General features: G+C 63.2%; 1 protein-coding gene across 1 annotated transcript in view; it reads left to right on the forward strand.

Moving 5' to 3' along the window:
* Positions 1–13,012, forward strand: part of LOC104992680 (breakpoint cluster region protein-like) — a gene marked incomplete at its 5' end in the record, with an annotated part of 22,532 nt that overhangs the window by 4,333 nt on the left and 5,187 nt on the right. Inside the window, 7 exon segments of the mRNA XM_010845644.1 lie at positions 247–344; positions 463–527; positions 745–849; positions 1,448–1,522; positions 3,321–3,418; positions 4,833–4,844; positions 4,846–4,971. Of these exon segments, the coding sequence (XP_010843946.1) occupies positions 247–344; positions 463–527; positions 745–849; positions 1,448–1,522; positions 3,321–3,418; positions 4,833–4,844; positions 4,846–4,971 (579 nt within the window).

Here is a 13,012-nt window from a genome sequence, read left to right on the forward strand (position 1 = left end):
CAGTTCACAGCTGTCCGTGCTGCCTGGCTGCCTTCAGGGCTGGAGGGCAGGCCTTGCCCCCGACCTGGGGCTGCGGCCGCCTGCTTCCCTCCTCTGCTCCCCGCCGCCCCCCACCCCGTGACTCGGGACTCCCGAGCTGTTCTTGCTGAGAACTTCCCGCCTGTGCCTCTTGCAGGGGCAGCCAGGCTGAGCCCCGCATCCCGGGTAGGCGGGGGGCTCCACATGCCTCTGCCTTGTCCCCCGCAGGGCACCGTCTCTGGGGACGGGGTGCTCCTGGCGGCTCTGACAGCTGGTGCCTGGACCCGGCCCATGTTCCCATCACGGGTGTCCAGTTATAACCAGAGGTCCAGACCACTTACAGCGTCTGTCCTCTGCTCAGAAGTGAGCTCTGTTCCCCCACCTGGTGGAGAGATGGGGGCGCAGCGGATAGAGCTGCACTGGGTGTCTGGGGAGACCCCACAGGAAGCTGCCCCGGGTCGCCCCTCATGACCGCCATACGGCCAAGCCGAGGTGGCAGGCGACCCTGTGTGAGCATCTTGCTAAGATTCCCTCCACGCCCCCCGGGCCACGCCTCCCCATCCCTTAGCGGCTCCTCCCTGGGAGCACCTGGACGCTGTGGGCCTCCTCACCGGGGTGTGCTGAGGGCCCGCTGTGAGGGTAGCTGGAAAAAATGCTCCAGGGGGTCCCGGGGTTCTGAGGAGCCGGGTGGACTCACTGGCTGGCACCCCTGTGCTCCCATCTCAGGTTTCAAGAGCTTCTCGCTGACGTCCGTGGAGCTGCAGATGCTGACGAACTCATGTGTCAAACTGCAGACCGTCCACAGCATCCCGCTGACCATCAACAAGGAAGGTGGGCCGCCCCCACCCCGCACCCTCCAGGCCGCCGTTCCTTACTGCTGTTGGGGCTGCCCTGGGGCTGGGGACCTCCATGCTTGGGCTTGTGTGTGCTCCTGTCGGCTTCTCCCTGGAGTGGACGGGACAAGCTGGGGTGACCCAGGGGACCGGAGACTTGGTCCTGAGTCCCGAGCGGCTCCCCAGACGCTCTGTGCTCTGGTCTGGCCCTGCTCCCCATCCCCCCACGTGTGGTCGTGCCGCACCTGCGTTCACTCTTACACTCGTGCACACGCGCTTGCACACAAGAGCGTGCTCTGCACACTGCGCCTCATCCACGTGACGTGCTCCCCAGCCCCTCTCCTGTCCTGAGAGCCCGTCACGTCTCGTCTCCGCCCCTGGTTTGCCCACGTTGTGAACGTAGCACTCGATCCTAAGGCCGAGTGGAGGCCACAGCAGATGTGGTCCTGCTCACGTTGTCGCCTGGTCCCCCGCTAAGCGAGTGACAGTCACGCGGTGCCCCCCGCCCAGCCCCAAGAGGGTCCCTGAAGCAGAGCCCAGCTCCTGCCTGCCCCTGCCAGGAGGACGGGCGCTCACCTCTCTGGTCTCTTGCACAGATGACGAATCTCCTGGGCTCTACGGGTTCCTGAATGTCATCGTCCACTCTGCCAGCGGCTTTAAGCAGAGTTCAAGTAGGTGGCTGGTGTGGGGAGTAAGGTGGCCGGACCCTGAGCCGGAGGGCGCGGGTACCCGGGAGGTGGCTGACCGCCCGAAGGTGTGGTGCTCGCTCACGCCCGCTGGGAGTGGGGTTGCTTTCCAGGGTGGACCTTGCCTCTGCCTGCTTCTGTCTCTTCAGACTCTGGGAGCTGGGAGCTGCCCCCTGCAGGCAGGTCGTGCAATTGTAGGGTCAGGTTTCGCTACAGACAAGGAAATCAGTCCTGAGTGTTCCTCGGAAGGACTGATGCTGAAGCTGAAACTCCAATACTTTGGCCACCTGATGCGAAGAGCTGACTCATTGGAAAAGACTCTGATGCTGGGAAAGATTGAGGGCAGGAGGAGAAGGGGATGACAGAGGATGAGGTGGTTGGATGGCATCACCGACTCAGTGGACATGAGTTTGAGTGAACTCTGGGAGTCGGTGATGGACAGGGAGGCCTGGTGTGCTGTAGTCCATGGGGTTGCAAAGAGTTGGACACGACTGAGCGACTTGAACATCAAAACAATGCAGCCAAGGTCTCCAGGAGGCTGAGGGCTGGCACCCTGACCCTGGTGCCGGGGAGATTTTGCTGCTCTGATGTGCCAAAGGGGTACCCTTTTAATCCCTCCCCTCGGGGCCATCTGTCCCAGCCACTCGGGAGCGGTGAGGGTTGGTCACGCTGCGGCGCAGGCTCGGCACACGCTCGCCTGCCAGCCTGACCCCCGAGCTCTTAGGGCCCCGTGGAGGAGGACGCGGGGCAGGCACCCTTCTGACCGTGCCACCGTCACTACAGAACCGAACCAGACGTGCCTGACGAGCCCCAGAAGAGAAGCTGTTTCCAGGCCGGGTGGATACGATCAGGGCTTTGTATCCAGGATCTATCGAGAAGGCTTACAGTGCGATGCCTGAGACAGCCCAGCCTTTTAAAAATGAACAAAAGATTTGGATAGACGGAAAAAGCAGATTTATAGATTTGTGGTTGAATGGGAAAAATGGGGAGAGGTCTTTTTAGGAGTGACGGAAGTGCACTAAAACTGAAGGCGGCGACGCCTGCAGAACTCCGTAAACTCACCCAGGAGCACCCACTGGACGCTCACAGTGGGTGAGTGTGAAGGTACAGTCGTTCATACCTCAGTAGAGCCATTCGTTAAAGGAAGCAACACAACTTCTGGTGGATAAGTTAAAACTATAACTAGATTTGAATAAGCCTGAATACTTATTCAAATACACATTTTCACTTTGCCCTATAGTAACTTTATTAATAGGGCTTCTCTGGGGCTCAGACGGTAAAGAATCTGCCTGCGATGCAGGAGACCCAGGTTCCATCCCTGGGTCAGGAAAGATCTGCTGGAGAAGGGAAAGGCTATCCACTCCAGTACTCTTGCCTGGAGAACTTCATTAATACCCCAATGAACCGAGCCCCTGTCCACGGCCCTACCCCACTTCCCTCCCAGTGCTGAGCTGCTGTCCGTGAGCAGGGGAGCGAGTGTCGTGACGGGTGCTGGCTTGTGGCTGCACCCGTGTGACGTGAGGCTGTCTTGATGGCACCGTTTTGGTGTCTTGTTTTAGAAAGAAAACCGAGAACTCTCCAGGTGGTCTCGCGCTTCCACTGCAGGGCGTGTGGGGCACCGCTTCCATCCTGGGTTGGGGTCCCAAGATCCCGCAGGCGTCAGAGCGCTACCAAAAAAACCCAAGACACTTTTTTTCTTTATGATTTAGAAAATAACCCTGCTTTTCTGAGAGCGATGGCTGACGGAGGGCCCCGCGGTCAGCCCCGCTCTCCGTGCCCCCAGGTCTCTACTGCACCCTGGAGGTGGATTCCTTCGGCTACTTTGTAAATAAAGCCAAGACGCGCGTCTACAGGGACACAGCCGAGCCCAACTGGAACGAGGTGAGGCCCCACTTCCCGGCAAACGAGGTGCTCCGTCCACGGGCTCCGACCCTGAGGGCTTCCCTGCCGGCCTCTGTGCCAGCAGCCGTTCCCGGAATCTCCCGGGGGAGCAGGCGGGCCAGGAGATTTTATCTCCGTGTTCCTGAGAATTCGCCTGCACACACACACCCCTCTTCCCCCCACCGCCAGTGACGGAGACACTTGTTTTGCTGGCAGAGCATCTGGAAAAAGAGCTTCGAAGGGCTTCTTAGCATTAAGGCCCCTATTATTGCCGAGTGTTTATCTGGAAGGTTTCCATGGTGTTTTTGCTTGGAAATTGGAATGAGCCTTGGGCGCCGTGACACTCGAGGCCCGGAAGCCGGAGCTCTGCTCCTGGGGTGGGGGTTGCCTCGCTGGGCTGGAGAGGACCCTGGTCTCTGTGATCATTAGACGTGCCACACGCCGCCCTCAGAGCGCGGGCCTGGGGAGCCGGCGGACCTGCCTGGTCGTGAGAACACCGGGCGCCAGGGCTGTCCGGGGTGGGGCAGGGGGTGTCGGAGCCAGGCGGACCCATGCAGGAGGGCGTGACCCTGCAGAGGCAGCGCATGCCGGGCTCTGGACACCACCGAGGGGCTGCAGAGACCGAGCTTGGGCTGAGGGGCTTCTGGGCGGCCCACCACCCTGGCTGCACGTGTGGGCTGTCTAGGTCCTCGCAGGTTCCCGGCACACGCACCGTTCCTCCCCCCAATTCAGACTCAGAAATACCTGCTCTCCCAACCCCCGACCCCCGTTTCCCCACCAAGAACCCATGCTGGTGACACCCTGCTGGGAAGCACTGGAGTTCCCAAGGTGCCGTGGGGGTGACAGAGGAGGAAGCAGGCCCCACGCACCCATGGCAGACACGCCGAGAGCCTGCAGGAGAGCCCTGCTCCCGGGTCCCTCTTTCGCCTCGCCTGGGTCGCCTCCCTGGGTCGATGTTTATTTTTACCCTTCAAATAGACTGTCCTCGGAGCAGCTCAGCAAAGCTGAGCGCAAAGGACAGAGCGCTCCCCTGCCCGCCGACCCTGGCCCTCAGGTGTCAACCCACCTGGAGGGCGCTGGTCGTGATCGGTGGCCCCCAGAGCGCACAGCGGGTCTGCGTTCGTGACCCCCCCACTCCCACACCCCGGCCCCGGAGCTTGGGTTACGCATGAGAGGCGCCCAGAGCTTCCGGAAGCTCCCAGACTAGCCGGTGGTGTGATGTTCACGGGGCACCGGCTGCTGAGGGTCTGCACTGTGGGGCGACAGTGGGGAGGGTCTCGCCGCGGGGCCTCAGGGGAGCTGTCTGTGCGGGAAGGGGCTGCTGTTCAGAGGCCCCTTTGGCCAGCAGCGCTGGCTGCCCCTCCGCGGGGCCTGCCCAGTAACCTGGGGGCTTTCCTCCTCTCTCGGGGCGCAGGAGTTTGAGATCGAGAGAGCTGGAAGGCTCGCAGACCCTGAGGATCCTGTGCTACGAGAAGTGTTACCACAAGACCAGGCTCGCCAAGGAGGACGGTGGGGAGAGCACGGACCGGATCGTGGGCAAGGGCCAGGCGCAGGTGAGGTGGCCCCTCCGCTCCCCGTGGGCTCCCCGCCTCCGGGTGCTCTGTGCTCTTCCTGTTTAGCGCCCGGAGACACCAAGGCGGGGGGTGGGGGACACAGTGAGGCAGGCCCGGCTCTGAATCGTCGGCATGGGAGACCTGGGCTGGCGCCGTCGTGGGTCCCTTTCCGCCCCAGCCTGTCTGTCACTCAGTGTCTCGTCCCCGAAGGAATTCCAGCTCTACCTGTTTTTCCAGGAGGCCTTGTGCCACCCTGGCCTCTGGAGAGCCTGAGGTGGCGCCCTGCAGGGTTGCCCTTGGCAGTCAGGAGCCACCTCTAATTGGAAAAACCTGAGACTCTGAGTCTCCCCGCCTGGCACCCCCTCTTTGGCGTGTAGACCCCACTTCCAGGCCTGCAGCCGCCTCCCTCTGTGGGCGGGCGCCGGTCCCCCCGCCGGCCCCCCGGAGCTGGCAGAGGAGCCCCTGATGGGTCAGGAGGAAGTCTCACAGAGGACTGGGGAGGGGTCCCCAGGTCCAAGCCCTCTGGGCCCTCAGCCTTCCAAGGACAGGACGTGCCCCCCAGCTCTTGCAGAACCACCCGCCTTGTCCTTCTCACAGCCTCACCTGCACGGCTCTGCACCCCAGAAGGAAGCCCCAGCACCCTCTTTCCTTACGGGGCAGCTGACCGGACCCAGCTAAGGGGGCTCCTGCCAGCCCCGCCCTGGAGGTGGGCCCTGACTGCTCCTCCAGTGCCCTGGGAAGCCCCCCGCCATGAGGCCTCCTGGGGGAGTGGCTGGACGTGCCAGGTAGCCGTGGGAGGACAGGGCTCCCTTCCCCGGTGCAGGAAGTGAAAACCTCCAGGCAGAGAAGGTGTCTCACACTCAGCGAGTTCCTCGTCTTGCTGCGACCCTGGGGAGTCCTCACCTGGCAGGGGGCTCCGTCCCTGCCACGGCTGTCTGGCTGGCTTCCTGGGAGGGGCACGGTGCCTGAGAAGCTGCTTAGGGAACTGGCCAGCTTGCGGCCTCCAGGGACCCCTATGCCTTGGGACTGGCACCACGGGGCAAGGGCGCTGGGGGAGGTGGGGGGTTGGCACGGACAGTCCTGGCTGCGCCGAGCCGAGACCCAAGGACAGGAAGCTGACGGCGCCTGGGGCTGGGTGCTCCTCGGGCAGGGGCAGCCCAGGGTGGCTGTGACTCTGCGTGGAATCCCAGGGATTCCAACCTCACTGCTGACCATCCCGTTTTTGTTTTCTTCTAAGTGGTTACTTAAAAAACATTTATTTAATTTGTTATTATTATATATACGTACATATCGTTTGCTTCACTGGGTCTCCGTCTCAGCTCGGGCTCCTCTCTGGTTGCAGTGAGCAGGGGCTACGGTGGCTGCAGGGCACGGACTCCCTGCCGCCGCAGCTCCTCTCGTCTCGGAGCAGCGCGGACTCTCGCGGGGGCTTCAGCGGCTGCAGCCCGCCGGGCTCTAGAACACAAGCTCGGTGGCCGTGAGCAGCTAGCACGCAACACGCTCCTCCACAGCAGGTGGGGTCTTCTCGGACCAGGGATCGAACCCGTGTCTCCCGCCCTGGCAGGAGGCCGCCTCGGTGGCCTTGATGGACGGCAGGGCATTGCCCAGGCAGGGCTGTTCCGTGGGCGTCCCGAGCCGGACGCCTCTGAGCGCGGCGGTGTTCAGGCAGCTGCCTCGCGCTGGTCATCGCTCGGGGCCTCCGTCATCGCCTCCGCGCTCGAGGACCGCTGGCCTCCTTTGTACCCCTGCCCCAGCGTCCGCCCCCACACCCAGGCTCTGCCTACACCTTGCCCAGCCCATGGTGAGCTGGCAGGCTGGGCGCCCGATTCCTTTTCTCGACTTTGGTTCCTCTGCGTCCTCCTGCGGGACTGGGGTCCCGGGGGTGGCGGGATCTGAACCGCGGCCTCCGAGCACTGCTGCTGGGTAACCGGGGGTCTCAGACAGGAAAGGGAACAGTCGTCTTCCTCCTTTATGGAGTCAGGCTCTCTCTGGAAAGACAGATCGAACTGGGGTCTCCGCGTGGGGGCAGATTCTTTACCGTCTGAACCACCAGGAGAGAGCGGTGGTAGTCAGATAACAGCGGGACTGAGGGGGTTTCTGGCTGCGCTGTTCTAGTGGGATTCTTGCTGAAGACAGGCCCGGGTCATTCGGACGTCACCAGGAAGGCGGGGACGACCAGCGTGGTCACAGGTTGAGGATGGTTAAATATTGACAGTGGGTTGTTTGTTTGTTTGTTTGTTTTAATTTTTTCTTAAATTTTTACCCTCTGTTTATTTGGCTGCGTGGGGCCTTAGTTGCGGCACAGAAGAGCTCTCATTCAGGGCCTGGACTTTGTGTTGTGGCCCTTGGGGATCCTAGTTCTCCGACCAGGGTTTGAACCCACGACCCCCGCCACGGCAGGGCGGACTCTCAACCAGCGGACCGCCAGGCAAGTCCCCAGGGCAGGGGATTTTTGCTTAACTGACTTAGCGGTTCAGTTCAGTCGCTCAGTCACGTCCGACTCTGTCTTAGCAGGGTTCTTGCTAAAACCCGTCTCTTGGGGACAAGACCTGCAGGCATACCTCAGAGGTGCCGCAGGGAAGCAGGTCACGTGAGGTTTCCGGTTTCCCAGTGCGTGTAAAGGGTGTGTCGACACTGTTCTGAGGTCAGAGTGCGCAACAGCATCACGCCTGGAAAAAGCAGTGTAGGCGCCTTAGTGAAAAAAACAAGACTTCATTCCTCAGAAGTACCAACCAGCGTCTGACAACGCAGCGTTGCCCCAAACCTTCAGCTTGTGAAAGCGCGAATGGCGGAGCACAGAAAACGAGGGCTTGTCTGCAGCTGGAAAGCGGGTCAGAGGGGCCTGCAGACTCGGGTCCCCCAGCCCCGCTCCCTCCTGGGACCTGGGGTGACTCAGAGCTGTCATCAGTCCCGGGGACGTCCGGGAGGGGCGGGAGGGGGTCTGTGACTCAGGCTGGGGGCAGCCGGGCTTGTTTACGAGTCTGGATCCTCAGCAGGAGGAAGGAAGGCAGTTAGGGGAGGCCGGTCATGCTGACGACAGCCCGGGACCCCAGCCAGCCACCCCCCTCCCCCGTGGACGCGTATCTCTGGGGGGGGGCCCGACCTCGGGGAGGCTGTCGGTGACTCCCGGGCCCAGCCTGCCTAAATGGGGGCTTTCCCAGCAATTCCAGGTGGTCTCCCAGCCTGGCCACGTGCGAGGGGCGGGTGGCCCTGCCTGTCCTGCTGTGGGGGAGGGGTGGCTACACCACACACCCCCACCCCCCGAGTCCTCTCCCCCTCCGTCACACACACCTCAACTCAGAAGCTGAGTGCAGAGCCCTTCCCATGAGAAGAGGGCGGGCACAGCACCCCGCAGTGTCCAAGGGGGGCGTGGGGAGAACCTGGAGCCAGCCCAGGTCAGCGGGCCCCAAGGGGCCAGGGGCGGAAACCGAACACGCTGTCAGGCCCGGAGGCGTCACAGTCGTCCGGGGAGCTGGGTCCTCACCCCCCAGGTCAGGGTTCTGGATCCACCCGATCCCCCAGACTGTGTTGGGGAGTCTTGGGTTCAGGAACCACTGGCCTGGGAGCAGGGGGCGTCGCAGGGTCGCAGAGCCCAGGGAAGGTGGAGCCTCGAGGCGTCGCGAATCCCTTCCTTCCGTTTTCCTTCTCTCGCCTTTGTGTGCAGTGTCCGTCTCTTCTGCTCAGAGGGTGACTTTACATTGCTGTCGTTCGGTCCTTGGGGCACTTGCATTCTCCTCTAACCCCAGCCAGCCAGAGTGTGGGTAGGAGCCCTGGAGACGGATTGGGCAGGAGGAAGATGGTCAGTGGGCATCAGATAAGTGCCACAGAGTCCCCACGCCCACCTGCCATCAGGGTTATCTCAGGGCTGGCCACGATCTGTTCCCCATGGTCATTCACGTGCCAGGGCCACATGGGTGCTGGGAAGTCGGGGGGTGCTGGGGGGTGGTCAGAGATGGATGAGGTGCGAACGTGTCTCAGGGCATCAACGGTGACAGCCCCTTGGAGTGGGCAGGTCCGCGGGGTCTCCGGCCCCATGAACGTGAGGGGTGCAGATGGTTGTTAACCGTTTGAGGCCGGTTTTAGGCTGTAGAAGTTGTGTGGAGCCACAGAGCCCCTCGGGGACTCAGCTTCCCAGAGCCTCTGCCGCCGCGAGGAGCGGTGCGGCGAGGCCTGGGCCCTCCTTGCTCCAGTTGCGGTCCCGTGTGGGACTCTGCATCTTTTCTTCACTGACTGACATCCACCGCTTCCCTTTCAAGTAGAGAAGCAGCCAGTGAAAAGTGAGAGTGTTACTCACTCAGTCGTGTCCGGCTCTTTGGGGCCCCTTGGACTGTAGCCTGCCAGGCTTCCCGAACCAGGGATCAAACCCAGGTCTCCTGCATTGCCGGCAGATTCTTTACTGTCTGAGCCACCAGGGAGATAATCAGTGATCTTAGTGATTTGCAGTGTTTTACGACCGTTAACAGCAATCGCGTTTGAGAATATTTCTGTCCTCTCAAAGCGGTTTCCCTGTTCCCACGCCCGGGCCCAGGCTGATGTGCTTTTTGTGTATGGATGTGCTCAGTCTAAAGAACCAACCTGCAGTGCAGGACATGCAGGTTCAATCCCTGGGGAGGGGAGATGCCCTGGAGGAGGGCATGGCAACCCACTGCAGCATTCTTGTCTGGAGAATCTCATGGACAGAGAGCCTGGCGGGCTACAGTCCATGGGCTCGCGAAGAGGCGCACACGACGTATTGACTCAACGATTGCTCACGCTGCGTGTTCTGTGTAAACACACGCGCTCTGTGACGCGGTTTCCGTGACTGGCTTCCCCCACTTAGCAAAACATTTCTGAGGGTCACGCGCTCATGGTGCGTTCACCACACTCCCTTTTTTGGCTGGGCCCTGCCTCACGCATGTGTCCACACGGCACGTTTAGCTCCTCTGTCTGTTCTCCAGTTGGGGGGCACCTGGGCCGCTTCCCATTCGTGGCCGTGACGGTGAGCGCCGTGCGAGTGTGGCATGGTCGGCGTGATAACAGACGGCTTCCTCCTTCCTGTGTGGAGAGCCGGGGGGCAGTCGCTGGGTCGCCGCCAAGGTTGGCGCTCTGAGCTGTTGACCTGCTCTTCCCGAGCAGCTGCAGCAGTTCACGTCCCCGTGGAGGTGCCCGAGGGCTCCTGTTTCTCAGCATCCTCGACAAGCCCGTTACTGTTTGCTTCTTATTTATTGGGGTGCGTCGGGTCTTTGCAGTGGCACTTGGGGTCCCCGCCACGTCATGCAGGCTCTTGCATCGCCGCACGTGGACTCCCTAGGTGTGGCTTGAGGGCTTAGTTCCCAAACCAGGGCTCGAACCCGCATCCCCTACCTTGCCTGGCGGATTCTCAACCATGGTACCGCCCGGGGAGGTCCCCTGTCTTTTTTTTGATCAGAGCTGTCCTCTGGGTCTTGGGGTGATGCTGGAGTGTGGTTGGGGTCGGGGGAGGGTAGGAAGGAGTTAAGGACACAGAGGTCAGAGCTCCAGGAATGCACTAGAGAGACAGAGGCTGGAGGGCCGTGTCCCCTTCTGGGGGGCGGGGGCATCTCTGGTCCCCTCTTGGGACCACTCCTGGGAGCAGGTTACAGGGTGAGACATGTGGGGCTCGGTCTGGAGGGCCGGGGAGGCCCTGCTGGCCCGTCCTGGGTGCTGAGCACATCCCGGAGGAAGCCGCAGTCTCCAAGAAGGCGGGTGAGGAGGGAGCCACTTGCCCTGTCTTGGTCCTGCCGCTGCCCGGGGAGGTGAACAAGAGAATGCTCTGAGAGTGTCCGTCAGGCCGTCCATCCCTGACCGCCAGGCCGCCTCGGCCTTCCAGGCAGCGCTGGGGGCAGCCATCCACCAGGCCTGCCACCCACCCTTGTTCCCTGGGGGTGCCCCGTGCCCAGCCCTGGGGGAGGCGAGTGGAGACGCTGACCTCCGTCTGGGGAGGCACCCCGCCTGCCCGGCCCCGTTGTCCTGAGCGGCTGGCGCATTCCTCCCGGGACCCCACGCGCCCTGGGCTTTCCCGAAGGCGCTGGCCCTTTCCTGGTCCTCCCCCTGAGCGCTCCGTTCCCAGCCCGGGCTCCCCGCTTGTTTGCCTCCCTGTACTGTAAATAGCCCGGGCGGGAGCACGTCCGCCGCCAGCGCTGTTTGTGGACGGAGCCCGGCCGCGGGGGGCGTCCTCACGTGGCTTCCGCCCGCCGTGTTTGTTGGAGCCGGGACAGCCTGTGGACTGTCTGCCCCCCACCCCCGGGGCGGAGGGCAGGCAGGTGGAGGGGTGGACGGCGGCGCTGAGCCCCCGGTCCCTGGGCCAAGCGGCCAGTTCTGGGGGCTGTGGGCGTTCTCCCACCCGAGTCCGGCCCCGGCAGGGATGGATGCGGTCGCGGCTGTGGCTCTCGCAGGACCTAGGAGCGGGGGGCCCGTCCAGCCGTGCGGAGGGCTGGCCGGGCAGACACGGGTTACTCAGCGTCTCCAAACTGCCCGGCAGGAAACCGGCCACTTGAGAAGGAAGCGTGGCTTTTCTGGGCTCTGGAGGGAAAGTGTGACGCATCGGGATTCCCGTAACCAACGGGCCGCCCGTGGGGGTGTTTTTCCCACGCAAACAAAACGGAGAACCCGCGCGATGGGACTGGGCAAGCCTGCGGGGGCGGGGCTTCCTGAGAACCGGGTCAAAAGGCTGCGGGGCCGGAGCCCGGCACACTCCAGCCCAATGCTGCTGCCCGGCCGCTGTCCCACCCACCGCGCCGCTGCCTTGCCGCCAGCCCCTCGGGCAGCAGGGCCCAGGATGCGGGAGACACCGGGCATGGCTGCCCTGCAGACCCTCCTGCGGCACCTCCACCCTGGCCTGGCGGGCCGCAGCCGGGCGGCCTCGGTGGAGGAGCACGTGTGTGCTTGCGGCACCGCCCTGTGGACCCACATCCGAAGCCTCGTGCGCAAGGGCAAGGTGGGCCTGCGGGGGCCGGGGATCCCTGGGGTGGGCGGCACCAGGCAGGGTCCGGGCTCTGTCCCCCCGCCTCCCAACCCTGTCCCCCTGCTGGCTGTGCTGGTCTCAGTTCTGGAAGAGGAGGGGAGGGGAGGGATGGGGAGAAGGGCCCAGGGGTCGCCGGCTTCTGGAGGGAACCAGAAAGGGCGTCTTTCTGCTGCTCTGTCTCCCCTTTTAAAGCTGCCCGTAGGGATGCCCTGGCAGGTCCAGTGGTTCGGATGCCACGCTTCACTGCAGAGGGCAAGGCTTCGATCCTAAGCAAGGAACTAAGATCCAAACGCTACACAACGTGGCTAGACAAGTTTCTGTTTTAATTAAAATAATAAAACTGCCTCAGTGGAGGGACCCTGTCCCTTTCCTTAGGAGCAGGGGGCACTGAGCCTGCCCCCTGGCTTCCTGGGTGGCCAGGACACCGGCGCCTCCCTGCTCCCGCCACACCTGGCCTGGTTGGGACCCGGGAGCTCCACTCGCCCCAGAGCTGCGAGGGCCCTGAGTGCCCTCCTGCCCCTGCCCGCAGGTGCCTCCGAGGAGGTGTGACCATAGCTGGGGGCGGGGAAGCCCTACGGGCCAGTGGTCTGCGCCGGCTCTCTGCTCGCATACCCGCCCCACAGGCCAGGGTCCCCACCGCCCCAGAGCGTGGCCCCAAGAACCTCCCAGAAAGGGGAGGCCCCGCCGTGGGTGGCCTGGCCTGGTCTAAAGACCCCGCCTGCACAGGCCCCCACGCCAGAGGGCCACACTAAGGGGAAGACAGGGTCCCCAGCTCTTAGATGACACAGCACACCTTCCCACCCCCCAGAAGAAGATGCTGTTGAAACCAGGCTTCCCAAAGTGTCGCCTACATGACTGGCCAGTCTTCTCCAAGCTGTGTGAAGCCCCCTGTGATGCTGGGAGGTGGGGGAGCAGAACAGCTCCCAGCCCCCAAGGCTGCCAGGGCGGGCGTGAGCGCCACTGGGAAGGGAGGGTTCCCGGGGGAGCAGGGTGCAGGGCCTGAGTGGTCGCTGACTTGCCCCCACCTGAGCCTGGGCTGCAGGCCACGAGGGTGTGGGGGCAGGAGGGCTCTGAGGCTCC

Source organism: Bison bison, unplaced genomic scaffold, assembly GCF_000754665.1.
Source record: "Bison bison bison isolate TAMUID 2011002044 unplaced genomic scaffold, Bison_UMD1.0 scf7180017848633, whole genome shotgun sequence".
Classification (NCBI taxonomy): Eukaryota; Metazoa; Chordata; class Mammalia; order Artiodactyla; family Bovidae; genus Bison; species Bison bison.